Source organism: Parasteatoda tepidariorum, chromosome 10, assembly GCF_982258835.1.
Source record: "Parasteatoda tepidariorum strain Cologne lab strain chromosome 10, Ptep-v5.0, whole genome shotgun sequence".
Lineage (NCBI taxonomy): Eukaryota > Metazoa > Arthropoda > Arachnida > Araneae > Theridiidae > Parasteatoda > Parasteatoda tepidariorum.
In genome coordinates, this window is record NC_141764.1 from 61,692,245 (window position 1) to 61,709,190 (window position 16,946).

At 30.9% G+C, this 16,946-nt stretch overlaps 1 protein-coding gene across 3 annotated transcripts in view; it reads left to right on the forward strand.

Annotated features, from left to right (window-relative positions):
• LOC107456996 (uncharacterized) overlaps nt 1-16,710 on the forward strand; it is a 55,862-nt gene extending 39,152 nt beyond the window's left edge. For 2 of the 3 annotated variants that reach the window (XM_087153976.1, XM_016075012.5), the window contains exons 2-5: nt 1,892-2,040; nt 8,481-9,275; nt 11,866-12,018; nt 16,257-16,710. In XM_087153976.1, coding sequence (XP_087010102.1) covers nt 1,892-2,040; nt 8,481-9,275; nt 11,866-12,018; nt 16,257-16,443 — 1,284 coding nt within the window. In that variant the 3' untranslated portion in view covers nt 16,444-16,710. The remainder of the gene's footprint in view (nt 1-1,891; nt 2,041-8,480; nt 9,276-11,865; nt 12,019-16,256) is intronic. The other variant, XM_043047857.3, reaches the window with a different exon arrangement.
• The last annotated feature ends 236 nt before the right edge of the window (nt 16,711-16,946 follow it).

Consider the following 16,946-nt stretch of genomic DNA (forward strand, 5'->3'; position numbering starts at 1 on the left):
AAAATTTTTTTTAATCGTTAGCAATAAATGTTGGAATGATGCATGAAAATGAACTTTACTTGGAGAAATGTTTTTTTTGTGTTTGGGAAACCTACATTTTGGTTTTTTACTTTTTATAGATTTGAAAACCCCTTTTTCCTCCTGTTCTCTTACGTTTTGAGAATCCCATTTTTCTATTTTTATTTATTTATTTATGTTTTGCCTTATTTTGTGCATCTGTAACTCGTATTTTTGTGCTTTTTATCATTTTTGTTTTGGAAATATATTTTTCTGTGCTTCGACTCTTTTTTTTTTTTTTTTCTTTTTTTTTTTTTTTGGAAACTCATGTTTCTGTGTTTTTCTTCTTTTTCGATTCAGAAAAATTTTTTGTGTATCACTTTTCATTTTGAAAAAAATTTTGTGCTTCTCTTTTTGTTTTGAAACCACGTATTTTGTGTTTTTTTTTTATTTTTTCTCTTTTTCGATTTGGATACATATATTTTTGTGCTCTCTTTTTGTTTAGGAAATCCATGCTTTTGTTTTTGTTTCAACAACAAAAAAAAATGTTTTATCTTCTTTTTTTTCTTAAAAAGGAGGAGACTCGCTGTTCTGCTAGAATTAAAATTACCCATGATTTCAATTATTTTTCCTAACTACTTTATGAAAATATTTTCAAAGTTGTTGTTTGTTTGTTTTTCGTATTTTACAGCCTGTTTTTAGGTGCAAAATCCATTTTATCAAATTTAAATTAACCTTTTACTTTTAATTAAACAACTTCTACTAACAACTAAACAACTTTCTTTTTTTTTTTTTGGAAACCAGTTTTTTTTTTTCATTTTAGAAACATTTTCGTGCCTCTCTTTTGGATTAGTAACCACGCATTTAGTGTTTTTCTTTTTTTTTCTTTTTCGCTTCGGATACATATATTTTTGTGCTTCTCTTTTTGTTTAGGAAATCCACGTTTTAGTGGATTTTGTTTAAAAATACGTCCTATCCTTTTTTTACCTAGTGTCACGGCTGAATTCTAAAAAAAATGAGACTCTTAAGAATTAAAATTACACATGATTTCCCAGCTTGTTCTTCGCCTTTTCCAAATGAAAAAGAATTTTGACTGTAATTCTTTATTGTAATAGATTTCTTTTTTACTGATGTGAAAAATTCCAATTTGATGATGATGATTTTTTTATTTTTTTTACGAATGCAGTTGCATTTTTGAGAATACAATTGCGAAAATACTTTTTTATTTTAGAATCTTACAGAATTTTACAATCAGCTTGAGTTTTCCTCATTTTACATAGACTTTCTAAATTTTACAGATTCTTCTATTTTTTTCAAAAAAAGAAAAAAAACAACTTTGAAATCAGGCTAACATAAGCATTAATTAAAAAAAAAAATGCAGCACATTAAGATGAAATAAAAAAAAGCAGACGATAAATTTGGAACTTTTTCTTTATTTTTACCAGAGTGCCTTTTTAATGTTTTCATATAATATTAATTTAAAGTATTTTTATGTTCTTTTTATAACTTATTCATAATGACTGTCTCGGAAGCAATTTTAATATAAATATGAATATTTCGAAGGAAAAAAATTTTATGGTGTCTTAAAAAACGTATAATGGCTTGATCAATGGGTAACCAGTATTCGCATTAATGCGATCACAATTTTCTCTCTTTTGGAATTAATCGTTATTATATTCTTTTCTTTTATTCATTTTGAGCTGAAGCCAGCCAGAGATTTTCAAAATCTCATTGAAAATTAAGAGTCTAATCATGTGATTTTTCTGACTAATCAGACGGCACCATTCAGGAACGGTCTTAGACCATAATGTTTTTGTTATTTAAAGAAATATTTCTAAAAATAGCGACTTAAGCGCTAATAGATAAGGCAATAATTACTTTTTTATTTTTCCAGGTAGCACTTGTTCTCCTTTTAACGAATTCATATTTTCTCATGTGCTATCCTTCACCATGGAGAACATACAAACCAGTGTTTCTCCCTGGACCTCAATTTTGTCCGGATACTGGCAGGACTGTCTGCACAAGTGTGGAATACTATCCAGCGTAATGATACATTTTATTATTTTTACAAACTATATGTGTACATGTGATTTCTTAATTTTTATTTTGCGAAAATTTTTAGTTTATACTTAAAATAGTTTTTTTTTTTAAAAAAATTAACCAAATGCTTAGTTTTTTTTTTTTTTTTTTTTTTTTTTTTGAATTGCAGAAAAAAATCCACTTTTGACAAAAAACCTATTATGTAAAAATATATATCATGTAAATGTCATTTAACGAGTTTTTTTTCCATTAAAATCGGGAGTTCTCGAAGCTTCTAAAAATAACAAGGATGCAAAGCTTAACATTCATAGCCGTACATTCGTTATAGATTAACTATTACTAACAGATTATTAAAAAAAAATTACCTCCAACTTTTTCAACTCTGTATACTGTCGCAACTGTTACATGAGCAAACTTATATAAAAGTTTCTCGACCGAACATAACTTTTTTTTATTTTTTAAATAACAAGGGGGAGGGGGAAATACTGGTTTTATGAGCGAGAAAGCAAATAGAGAACTAACGTTCTAACTTCGGCTTAACGGTTTTGTGTTTTTAAAAACGATATGTCTTCGTTTTTTTATTTTTATTATTATTTATTTATTTACATTGTAAAACTTTTAATAGCTTTGTCTGTTTCACAATAATTAACACTTGACCGCGATTTTAGAAGAGAAGGATTTTTATTAGTATTCTAAATAAACTTTTAAACACATCTGTGTAATACTTCATTTTCTAATCACTTTTAACGACGTGATCTTTATTTTTTGTTGTTTAACCTAACCGTGAAGAGTGAGGTGTTAAGTTCTGAACGTGACCTGCATATCCTTGCAAACAATAAAGTTGCTTTTGGAACAACGGAAGACGATGTTGCAGTAGTCTCTTGTTCACCTGCTGACTTTTTTTTTCTTCATTCATTATTAATTCTTCGTATTATTCTTTACTTTTTTTTTCATTTGCTTTTATGTATCATCATTCCGCTGTCATCCATAATAGCAGACGATTATAGAAAGAAAGTTTTATTCACTGGATGGTCTATTTTAAATTTTGTCTGACAGAATTATGTTATTTGTCTATCTTTTTTTAATTAAATCGTTTGATTTATAACGTTGTATACTCGTAAAATAAATTTCATTAAAAGGCAAGTTCTTTTCTGTTGTTTGTGGGAGCAATTTAGATTTATTTTAAATTCTCATTCAAACTAAAACAATTTTAATTTACGTAATTTTATATAATATTTAATCTTTTTTAAATAGCATATTTCGACAGTATGCTCACGTGAAGGCATTTTTCTAAAATTATGAATTGAAAACCATAGAAATGATAAATCTGCCGCACTACACATATCTTCGTAAATTTAAATTTATCTGCGACCCTAACACACTCAGACAGGGAAGATTATTATTGTAAAAATTAAACTTAATCTATCATACATGTAACATAATTTGCAAATATAAGGTGCTTTACTTATTCATAAAAACTTCATTTTGTTTAAATTTAAGTTGAATTTCATACAATGATGCTAAAAAAATGGAATAAATAATTGCCTGCACTTGTTTAAAAACGCAACTCTCGTATATAAATCGCGCGTTTAATTTATCACTTTTTTGCCGTACTTTTCATGTCAATTGCATTGTAAATCCAAGTTGGTTTTCAATAACTTTTGCAGCAGTTTCTGCAATGCATTCTTACGTAGTTTTAAAAATTCAAATTTTTATTACGGCATGCGAATTTTAAATTACGTATTTAAATAGTTACTTATTACCGTATTTTATTCATAATAATTTCATTGTAAATTTAATCAGTTTTTATTGTTGTTGTAAATGTTGTATTGCTATGTTTTTCGTGATTTCGACGATTCCGTTTCTTTAGTTACGATATTAATACGACACGCGAATTTCCAATCGCAAATTCATGTAATCACTATTTGATGCAATTTATTTGTGCGTATTTCATCGCAAATATTTATTTGTGTAAAAAGCTATTTTTTCGTAGTTTTGGCAGTTGGCACTATGCATTTGTACGCGGCATTTAGAATATCATTATTTTAATTCAATGTTATTGTACCATGAAGAAATCGAAAATTTGAGGAAAACGCTAGCTTTTAAACTGCGTAATATTTGAAATGCTTAATATTTGTAATTTATTTTATTGCAATTTCTTTTTTAGCTTAGGTGATTTCTTTAGGAAAAAGCTAAAGAGGAAATGTTTTCTATTTAAATTCTTAAAGCCTCTAATAATTCAAGTAATACAAATAATATCTGAAAAATAATGTTAAAATATAAAAGTTAAAATATTGAGAAAATATGGAAAATAATAAAAAATAATGACAAAAGAAGAAAAATTATTAAAATTATGTTTTAAAAGTATTTAAAAAAATATATTTTATTTATCTAAAAAAAATTATTAAAAATCCGGAAAGCAAAATTTAACTTATTGTTACTTATTTAAGTTATTTATGTTATCTGAAAATTACTTATTTAAGTTGTCTAAAAATATGTTATTGAGTGTACTGATAAAAGAAATCAGTTCTTAGAACACTAATGTTTAATCATATTTGCCGCTAACATAAGTAAATATGATTGCGGCCCTTTGTTGATCTACCTGCTGTGCAAGTGGCTCTTCACTCAAAAAAGTTGTGGTGCTTTATTAAATAAAATTGCAATTTAGTAATTTTTAAAATGCTTATGAGTAAATAGTTATATAATGTTTATTCTAATAGATGAATAATTGATGTTCTAATTCTTTCTTCTTTATTTAAAGTTGTATCCAGTAAATATCGTATCGTAATCGTAAATCGTAAGGCAAAAACACCGGAGACACTATGCCCAAATACATTGATATAACAAAAAGGGATTACGTTTTTCCTCCTACAATATTTATGTTTTCTTAGTTTCACCAGGATATTTGAAAAATAAATAAATTTGATAGCTTGCGAATTAAGTTCTTTTTTGTCCCCAGGGTGACAATCCTAAAAAAATGTTGCAATACGGACATTTAGGAAGTCATCGAAGATAAATGAAAAGAGAAAGACAACAATATTCAAATAATTCACAAACAGGAAATGTGACTGTTCCAAATTTAGTTCATTCAATCTGTTTTTATTCATTCTTGAATACATGAAGAAGAAAAAATGTATATCTATGTGACATCCATTAACATTGAAGGAAATGGATTTTGCAAAAACATCTTCTTTGGAAAGACGTCTATTTTGAATGTATAACCAGATTGCATTAAAAATAGTGTGAAAATGCGACACTTTAATAGCTCTTAACGCAGACAAATAGAATAGCAGACTTTGATTTAAAAAAGTGGACATCCGTGTTTAACTGCTTATTTAACAAGTCAAGGAAGTAAGTTAACAAACATCAAGACGGAAAAGAGCAAAAACTGGCGAGAAAATCATTTTCTTCTAACTTATTTTCGTGAAAAGTAAAATAACTATAACTTCCAAGATATTTTTTTAACAGTTATGAACGCATTGACTGTTTCTTGACCGAATAAATAATGATGAATTGTTTATTATTAAGAGCTTATTTTGCTTTTCCCGAAAATCAGCTAAAATTGAAATTGGTTTCACTACTAGTTTTTTTCCTTTTTCAATCTCGCTTTCCGGCTTTAGTCTAGAAGGGGTACATTTAACTAACAGGGGGTACATTTTAACTAAATAGTTCGGTGGAACATGAAGAAAACAGTTTTCACCTTATAACGGATAGTCTCTTGTTTATAAACAAGAAACTAAAAGAAATTGAGTACTTTTCGGTTAGCTAGGAACAAGGAAATTCTGCTTGTTTTTTCTTAGTTTTTTTTTATTTAATTTTTTTTAAAATTATTTAATTTTAAAATGTCAAAAAAAAGTTGGTGGTCTACATTTTTTGGGTGACTTTTGTGCCCGGCGACTGCATTTTTTGGCGACTTCTACGATTATGCCCGAATAACCGAAAAGTTCACGAAATTGAAATACCTCTGGATTTTTTAGTTTCACTGTGGTTGTTATTTTGTACGGATAACATATTTTTCTCATGTTTCAAATACATTTTAATTATTTGATGGAAACATGTATAAAAAATGAAAGCTCCACACGCTCAGTTAAATATTGAAATCACAACAGGAGACTGCAAGTTTTCCTTTTAATTTTTTTTAAAATTCAACCAAGATGTTTCACTAAGATAAATGTATCTGAGAGTTTACGAATCATGTTTTATGTTTGTATAAGCCCAAAAAATGCTAATGAACTTTGAGGAAATCGCAGAAGATAAATGAAGGGAGAAGAACAACAATACCCAAATAATTCACGAACAGGAAAAGTGACTGGTCTAAATTTAGTTCATTCAAACTGTATTAATTCATTCTCGAAAAACAGTCTTCAAAAAAGTTATAAAAAAATATCCATATCTATGCGACATCCGTCCCCACTGGAGGAAACGGATTTAAAAAAAAAACAAGTATCTTCCTTTTCCTTTAAAAAGACATCTTTTCGAATATATACCCGGATTTTACTATAAATATTATGAAAATGCGACACATTAACAGTTTTTACCGCAGACAAGTAGGACAGCAGACTGTGATAATAAAAAAAAATTGGGCATCCGTATTAACTACCTATTCAACAAGTCCAGAAGCGTCTTCCTTAGGTGGCTTGAAAGAACACGAAGGAAATTGTTTTTAAACAAGGGACAGACTGTCCCTTGTTTATAAACAAGGAGCTTTACGAGATTGAAAGTACCTCCGGGTTTTAAGTCTCACTTGTCAGAAACGTGAGGTTTTCACCTCTTATTTCCTTATTTTAGATGATCATTAGTTTTTTTTTTTTTTTTCTATCTTCTAGAAGACGTCTTGAGTAACATTTCACGGCGGTGTCGTAAAAACGACGTTGACCTTCTTTTCACTCAAAAAACCACAAAGAATACATTTCCTATGGGATAGATCAGCTGAAGAAAAACCTACGCGAAACAAAGATAAATTTGCCCTCGTTTTTGTTTGAGGGCTGCTAAAATGATTAAACAATTTGAATAATCATGCTCTAAAAGTTGCACTTTTTGTTTTCTACTTGGCGATTTTTTCTTTCTTTTTCCTGTTAGATATTAAAGTGTTGAAATGTTTTTGAATAAAAGATATTACATATTGTTTTAATTTTACTAGGTATTGTTTGTAGAAAAAAAAGAGTCGTATTAAATATTTTATTTTTTTTATAAATGACAACTATGTATTTTACCCTAAATGTTAAATAGACGATATTGCGAAAATAAACACCTTTAAATTTATATTGTGAATTTCGAAAACAAAAGGAAATAATATAAGCTCGGAAAGTATATTGCTGATAAACACTTTTAAGCATTTTATGCATAATTCAAATGCTATCTTTAATATTGTTTCAGTCACAGTATTTTTTATGAGTTTCTATATTTTAGTGTAACTCTAAATTCCGAAGAATGTTAAAACTGATAATCGTCGCTTTGTTGAATTTCTTTCTCTCTCTCTCTCTCTCTTTTTTCTGAAAGAAATGCTTTGTTTTTTGTCAGAAATAATGTAAGAAAAATAAACCTTCTATTTAAAATAATACTTTAAAATTATTATACAAAAGGAGATAATATATATATAAGGTATTGAAAGTGTAAAAACGTTTAATGTATTGAAAGATTTGTGCATAATTGCAACTCTATATTTATTTTGCGCAATCACAGCATGTTATGTTACCGTGAGATTCTGAATTTTTTACTTGATGACAATCTGCCATTGCACAGAAAAATCACGTAAAAAACAAAAGTAATTATGCTGTCATCATCATAAAATTAATAACATTCATAACAATATTTACCTCTAAATTATTTACTTATCCTTAAAGTAACGGTATTAACACTAGAAAGACGGAAAATTAGTATATACCTGTATTGCCCAAAAGCAGTCAAAATAACTGGATTGTGAATGCGTAAATAAATTTGTTTAAAATTAATTTTTAACATTATTTATATTATTTACAGTTATATAACAAGTTATTAGTAAATATTAGCAATAAAAAAATTATATGTTGTACAAAAAGTGACAAAATTCTAAGAAATTGTGTCATTATATACATCATTGTTTTTCTAATTGAAATTAAAAGCAGTCAAAATTACTTCCTTATGCAATCTAGTGTTAACCAGATTAACCGCATTTGGTGCAGAGGTTTGAGAGGTTTCATTGGTAGAGGTTTTGATGGTCTCTCCTAAAAATTTTCTTTTAACATAAAGTCTATGGAATAAATACCATGCCTCCCAAATGTGGTCGTACAGAAAGGAGGATGCTATTTAGTGGTGGTCTTGCTTCAAGGTTCCACTGTATTAATGTATAAATTACTATAACGTTTTTTTTTCCTTTTCTTTTCAGCTATCAAATTTATCATCTTCTATCGATTTCCCGTCAAAGATTTAATCTCACTATAACGTTTTTTTCTTCTTCTTTTCAGCGATCAAATTTACCATCTTCTAACGATTTCCCGTTCTCAAGGATTTAATCTTACATCTCTTTTTGTGGATGAGAGGAAAGGTGACATCGAACCAAATCTAACCCAACTACCAACTCCGCAGCCATATTATCAAAACGGATACGGAAATGACCAACAGCCTCCCCCAGGAGGACGTTTCTCCCCAGCTGGATACAACAACTGGAATACTCCAACGAGTAATAAACCACCCGATTATCCTGGATTACAACCAGATCGTTGGCGGCAAGTTGATCAACCACCAGGAAATGGCGGCACCCTATCGCCAGGAACAGTATCCAGAAACTCTTATGTTAACACATCAGCTCGCCAATCCAGAACTCAAGATCTGTCATCAAACCAAAGAACGTTAAACTCAGGCAGAAACCCATCAGTGCCTCAATTAGAGAAATTTAATTACAATGAACGAAGGACTGTAAATAACCAGAGGAATGAAGGGAATTTTATGAATAACGGATATAACGGAGTGACTCAGTTCAATCGAATGGATCCGAATTCGAGAAACGTTCCATTCGAAAATCCTCAACAATTTGATAATAGAAATGTTACTAGATATTTCACCCCGAATAGTCAAAATCCTCAGGAGCCATTTCAAATACAACCGCCAGTTGTCCAGCAGCGCATCAAAGGTCGAAATTCGCAAAGTGGTCAGACAACAAAACCTTCGATGACTGGTAATTGGAAAGGAGCTCCAAGCTTTAGTGATTATAGCAACTTTGCCGTTGGCGAACAGTCACGTTTCATTGGTAGAAGAGATAGGTAAAACATATTGCATATATTTTTTTTTAATTAAGTCATCTCATATCTAAACCTTTCCTTGTAAAGTTATGTCTAATGAATTTATGTGTGATTCATGCATTTACCATTAGAGCTTAAGATAAAGGTAGTTAAAAGTGATAATTGCATATGGGTTTATGATCTTGACAGGTTAGGGCGTATGGCAACTAAACCAAAGCACATATTCATATTTCTCATTAGAAGTTTTTTGGATATAAACTTCTAATGTAACTTAAGTATCAATTTTTATACTGTTTTTTAATTTTTTACTAATTATTTTTCTTTTTAATTGCAACAATTTTTTTAATAAATTGCTTAGTAAAAATTTAATAAAAGTGTTTGAGTAAATTTCTTAGACAATTCTTTAAGTCAATGTTTTATAACAAACTATCGTAAATCAATTTTAAAATCATCATCGAGACTAAATGTTCTAAATTCTATTTTTTTTTTCGGGTTCTGTTCTCATCCTGTTTTTTTTTCTTTCGATAATCTTTAATTTCTTCGTTTCTAACTTTTTATCGACTTTTTCCATAAATGATCCTTAAGTTTGGTTTGGGGTAGATTTGAAAAAAACAACCGATTTATACAGTTAATCTAAGTGAACGAATCTGCATATTTCTAAAATAAAAAAGATTTCCAACATTGAAGAAAAATAAGACCTTTTTTTCACAAAAATATCACGCTTGATATTATTGTGCAGGCTTATTGCTAAAATCACACTCAAATATCATTCTGTATAACGCGTCCTAAACGTGACACTGCAAAATAAAAATTTAAAATTTTATGGAAATAAATACATTTTATCTACTACAATAGACAAGGTATTTCAAAATAAATTGGGCAAAATGGAAAAGCAATAAGCATGCCTACAAAACAACATAATAACAATATACAAAACAACATAAATGCAAGTCAGTGCAGTTAGAGGGGCTGTAAAATATACACTATGGAAAAGAACAGAGCCGTGGTGGCTCAGGGGATAGAGCACTCGCCCTCAATGAGGTGAACCGGGTTCGAATCTCAGCGATGACTAATCGATACGAATTCCTCATCCGGTTAGCACCGATCACAATGCTGACGTAACATTTCCTCAGTGGTAGAGGGATCATGAGTTAGAATCCCCTTGCCTTCAGGCTGATTGTGGGAAGTTTTCGTGGTTTTTCTCTGCATGTAACGCGAATGCGAGTTAGCTCCGTTAAAAAGTCCTCCACGAAAGCAAATTTCTCCCAATAATTGAACCGAAAGTTTCTTGGACTTCTGGGTTGAGTTCAAAATAACAGGGCTACGGGAGTTGAACATTAATAGTCGTAAACCCGAAATTATGTCGGCCGATGTTCAACGACGGTTATAAAATATACGTTATATAAAAGAACAACGAACAAAATACATTCTATCTCATTTTATTTTCACTATATTCCCAATTTCCGCACAACGATCAATGCTACTACAGCAGATATCTCAAAGTTTTCGCTAGACTACTGTAATTTCAAAATGTATTCGATAGACATCAGGTGCTCTATTTCTTGCAGTATCGATGCAATTCGTATCTCAGCAGGTTTTACTAAAATTTTGAGCTTCTCATGAAGTGGTATTGGTCATAAATATGTAATCTCTGTAGAGATGCAATAAAATCAAAATAATGTCTATCGATTTTTGTGTGCAGCCTACTCTTATACTCCCGATAGCTTTACCGTTCCCATTATTTCTTTTTATTACTTTCATATGCCTACTTTACCCTTTCATTTTCGCCACGTTATTTTAAAACACCCAGGTTCATAGTTTAAAAAAACGGCAACAAATTTCGAGGTACTTTGATGTTTAGGGGCCCCCTTAAAAAAATTCTTTGAATGTAAATTTAAAAAAATTAAAAAAAACAATGATTTTTAAAAAAAAAATCAATTTTGAAAATATATTAATAAATACGATCATTTTTTTAGTTCTAATTTGACAAAATAAAGTAAAATCTAATTTATTATTATTTATTTTAATTTTAAATATCTTTTCTTAAATGAAAAGATAGGTAAATACTTTTATATTTGAATAAATAAAAAATATACGAGAAAAAAAAATTAATCTAAGGGCCCCAAAATTTGAATGGCCTAGGCCCCGCTTGCGCTTAATCCGGCCCTGTATCGAAAGATCCATTTAATAGAAAATCTAATAAAATTAGTAAGTGGTAGCAAATATATATCTAAAATTTGTTTAACTTATGAATATGATTGGTTTATCTTTATTTAATTGTCGACCACTATCGATTCAATTATCTGACACATTTTTCTCAATTACTTCTAAAATAGAAATTGGGTTCATGCGCACAACTGTATTTCCACAGAGATTTTGGTTCACTTTTTAAATAGTCTGCGCAGATTACTTCTAAAAAACCGTGTGGAGGCTTTCTGATGTAGGAGGTGATGGTAATACCCAAACATTACGTTTACATTGCTCAACACAACATTACATGCTGATATTTTAATAATGTTCTATTTTCATAGCACAGTTGAATATTTTCAGTTGCCGTAAAAATCAGTTTAATAATTGACTTTTTGCTTATCTTTCCACTTTAAATATTTAGGCGGAATGAAGATGTGGAAGTGGCATGTGAAGTACGATCTACGTATGTTCCGCCCAGAGCTGCCCTCAGCGACAATTCTGAATGGAAGTATGTCGTGAATGTCCCTGAAAGGGATAGCAGATTCACTCAAGTAGTCAGAGTGGACATTTGCTTGTAAGTATTTTAGTAGTTACTATACTATGTTGCAAGTTTAGAAAAAACCAGTATCCCTATGGAGAGAGCCTGTTTGAATGAAGTGCACGCCAAATGTATATCAAGCACGCCAAATGTGTATCACCAAATGTGTATCGAAGGCGCGGACGAATGTCAACATCGCCAACTCTTGAAGCGACGTTGCCTTCTTTTCGCTAGCTTTATTAAATCGTGTGAAATTAGGAAACAAAAATTATTGGATAATCAATTGACAAGTATAGTTTGTCTAAACTAAGTACTGCCCTAACCATTCGTCTGGACTCATGGCGGTGACTATGGTTACGAGGTGTAATTATTTCAAGTAGGGGTGTGAGGTCACTGTTTAGGGCAGGTTTTGGCTCAGGTCAACGAAGGAAAGGGAATCTTTTTCTTCGGTTTATTGTGTCAGCCCTATAATGAAGATTCTCCCTGAAATGCGCTATTCCATAGCAGTAGACGGCCTCAGAACTTGCAGCGAATAGAGTTCTTACCATAGACAAACTATATTAAGAATTAAATAAAATGATTTCTGAAAATCGTAACAAATATACGTCTTTCTGTCCTCATTTAAGGAAACTGTTGAAAGAGTAATAAATATTGTTTCTTACAGAGTATTTTCTTCTACAGTAAAACAAAAGAAAAAAATTCTTTATCTCGTTTTTGATTTGTTTAGAATCATGTCAGCATAAGACCCGCCATTTTTAGTGGTCCAATCAAATCCAATGCTCCTGCAACGGCATGTAGTTTTTTTTTTCAAGAACGAATGTTTTTATTTATTGAAATATGTCGTAAAATCTAGGATTCCAATAAGACTACGAAACTAAAACCTTTTTTTTAAATAATTATATAATAAATATCGTAAAAAACAGCATGAATTAAACTCCTGCCTGACGTGTTTATCTTTTTAAAGCTCTTATATTATTTTGAAAGCATATTGTATAACTTGATAACGAAACAAAATGGAACTATATGCAGTCACTTAATCCTAATTACTTAAATCGTAAACAGCAATGGACTTTTTCTTAACTTGCAACGAAGTATAGCGTATTGCTATATATCCAAAATATTGAAACATCCAGGTGTTATGAAAGCAATTTGAAGTTAAACCATGAAATCTATTCATTCGTAAATCTATCATGAAATATACTTCATTTGGTGAAAAAAAGATTTTTTTTTAAATGTATAATTCTACGAATATTTGAAGGGGTGTTGTTTTGCTGTTTCTAATCCTCGAAATCTTCCATCGAATTTAGATAGACTAAGCCATAAACATTCAAAATGGCGAAGTAGAGAAGAGGTTCGAAAATTTTTTCTTCCAATGTAGATTCAATATATTTTAAAATATGAACATGTGATGCAGACCTACGCTATGTTTTAAAAATCATCAGTCGTTGGAGCATTGTCCATAGGAGAGACTCCTCAAGTGTCAGCTAGCAAAGCATAATATGCAAGTTTGCTGGCTTATATGGCCTCCCAAAAATAGGACTCCACTAAATCAACTTGTTTAAAATACCTTTTAGTTTTATTCATAAAATTAAACAACAGCAACCATTTATATTTTCAATTCTTACAAGAAACTCAACAAGAGCCGCGATGGCTCAGCGTTCGTCTTCCAATGAGGTGAACCGGGTTTCGATCCCGGCGATGGCTGGTCAATACAAATTTCGCATCCGGCTTGCACCGACCACAGTGCTGACGTGAAATATCCTCAGTGGTAGACGGATCACGGGTTAGAGTCCCTTTGCCGTCAGGCTAACCATGTCTCGTGGTCTTTCCTCTCCATGTAACGCAAATGCGGATTAGTTCCATCAGAAAATTCTTCACGAATGCAATTTTCTCCCAATACTTGATCCAGGAATTCCCTTGTCTTCTGGATTGGGTTCAAAAATACAAGACTATGGAGTTGAACATTAGCAGTCGTAAATCCAAAAATTGCGTATGCTGCTAACATCGGTTATAAAAAGAAACTTAACAAACATATAAAACTTTTAGAGACGTTTTTAAGCAGAATAATTAAATTATTTATATGGGAACATATAAAAACTATTGCTCGCTCTTGTCATAAGTGTTTTGAACAACTAAATTTTTTTAATTGTTGAAATATTATTATTATTTTTTTTACAATTGATGATTTTGAGAACTTTTTTCTGGATCGAATAAATATGGATAGATTCATTTATACCCTAGAGACAAATCTCTTTTCTTTGTCTTTTAAAACTCGAGAGATTCATACTCTGTTGCAAGTTAAGGAAGAATCAATAAATGACGAATTTCCTCCATGCACGATTTGCTTTATTGACAGCCCTTAATATGCATTTTTAGAATACTAGTCAAGGATAGTTGAAAATTAAACTTCTTTAGAGTCACAAACCAATGCTTAAACGTGGAAAATGAAGTATAATAAAAGAAGAGTTTCCTCCATGCAAGATTTGCTGTATTGACCGCCCTTAATATGCATTTGTAGAATACTTGTCAAAGGAAAGTCGAAAATTATATTTGTTAGGAATTCTAAACTAATGCTTAAACGAGGGAAAAATATAAAAAACGATATTGAAATCTAAGTAATCACTAGTGAGGAAGGCATGTCTAAAAACATAAAATCTGTTTGATTGTCGGGGGAAACTGTGGATATTTGAAAGGTGATAGTTAGGAAAGTGTAAGCTCTTAAGTTTAATTACGATATAAACTCTACTGTGCAGTGTAATATAGTTTTCGCTGCCCTTATTTTTGAATTACTTACTTTTTAAATTCTTTCATTTATCCACGAAATTAGGCCGGGATAGCCTGGTTGGCAGGACACTGGACTCATGTTCGTGAAAACGGGAGCTTGAATGCAATCGGCCGAAAACTTCCCATGTAGTAAATAGTGACTGGTGCACGTTAAATCTGTCGGGTCACAAAGTCCTCTATGTTCCTATAACAAATCATACCTCTGGCGGTACTGAATTGGAGATGGGTCGTTCTCTGGTTCAGGTCAAAATTACGATCTGTGGATGAATGAATGTATGAATAGGTCTGCCCTATAAACGGGTGTGGCAGAAGTTGAATTTTTGGCCATAAATGGTTCCACTGGAAAACAGGAAAAATCGCACCCCCTTAATGACCGACGACAACAACAACATCCACGAAGATTAATTTTTTCCCGAAGTTTTTAAAAATAGAGACATCAAAGAAAACCTTGTTAAGAATCAGATAGCCAAGAATTGAAAAATTTGATAATTTTGAAAAACAAAATAGGTGTCATTAAAACAGTTTCTGATATTTCCGGTGGAACAAAGTAATTTAAACCCTTGCACTCGATCTCCTTTATTCATCTGTTAAAGAAATGAATCGAGCTACTTAAAAGTTTGCAAGACCTTAACCCAATCTTTACATGTAATATAACACATAGGGGCCATTTAATAAAAGAAGTTACTGAACATTGACAGGTAAATATTTTAACGTTAGGAGGGGTACGTATTTTGTTGGTCACTGAGAGATAAATCCCGAGTGCAAAAGGTTAAAATGGTTTTAACTATTACTTCATGTAAATAAAATAAACATTTATATGATAATTTTACACGATGGCGAATTTCTTAGTCTCCCGCCCCTTTTGAACTTTAACATTTATTGGGAGGGGCCTCAAGCTATAGAGGTTGGTAATACATATGAACTTGGCTGAGACGTTGTTCTATATTGTAATTTAAAAAAGTGACTTCCTTTTATATCTTCACATTTAATTCATTATATAAAGTTCTATGAAAAAATTACATGTTATTGGTGAAATTTCTATGTTATTGGTGAAGAAATTACAATTAACTATTCTAACAGTGCGTTTTTTCTTTCAAAATGCTTTTTAACTTATAAGTCCACTATAGTAGCTTGGACCTACGGGCAATCACAATTTAAGGCCTATGGCCAGCCCAACCCTACTCATACCCCTCCTTTCTTATTATCAGAAAAAATCTCTCAATCACAAACCCCCTATCCCTGTTCAGTGCTTGCGTAATATTTGAACGACCCCTTTTTAAATTTGTTCTGAATTTTAATATTTGAACGACCCCTTCCAAATTTGTTCTAAATTTATAATATCAAATGCTTTTTTATATATTGAATTCTAAATCCACTTTTGTAATATTTGAACGACCCCTTCCAAATTTGTTCTGAATTTATAATATCAAATGCTTTTTTATACTATATTGAATTCTAAATCCACTTTTGATAATACTTTCTTATTTCAGAAATGCCGGACAACCTTGTTCGTCACGACTGTCCTTGCCTTTTGGGTTCGAGAGTAGGTGTCGACAGAAATATATTAAAAAGAAACTATTGTCTTTGAATTCCGATGGACAAGGAACGTCCGAAGACAATTTCTTTATACCATCTTGCTGTGTGTGTGAGATTACGAGAAACACCGAGAAAAAATGATTTCTACAGCCTTGTGATTATTTTTTACAGGTGGTATTCTTCAGCTAGTGCCAACAATAGTGCGAGGAATGGCAGCAATAAGTTTGCTACGGGAGTCATTTTCCAAGTGATACTCAGCAAGAGTTTAATGAGTCATGAGTTGGATAAAGTACTGTATAAACTATTAAGAGATCGAACACAATAATTCTGCATAATTTTGTACTCGTTGCGTTCATAAGTGAACTTCCTCAATCCAAATTAGTGAATGAAACCTACGTCTGCAACAAATTCGCTGTTGTTTATTTTTTAAAATTGTTTTTAATATTAACATTCTTTTGTAGATTCTTGTATAATAGATAAGGAGCATCGGTAGTTTTAAATATTTCGGTAGTTTATTATTTTTACAGGTGATATTCTTCAGTTAATGCTAACAATAGTGCGAGGTATGACAACGTTTCTTTCGTAACGGGAGTCATTAATCAAGTGATACTCAGCAAGAGTTTAATGACTTATGAGTTGGGTAA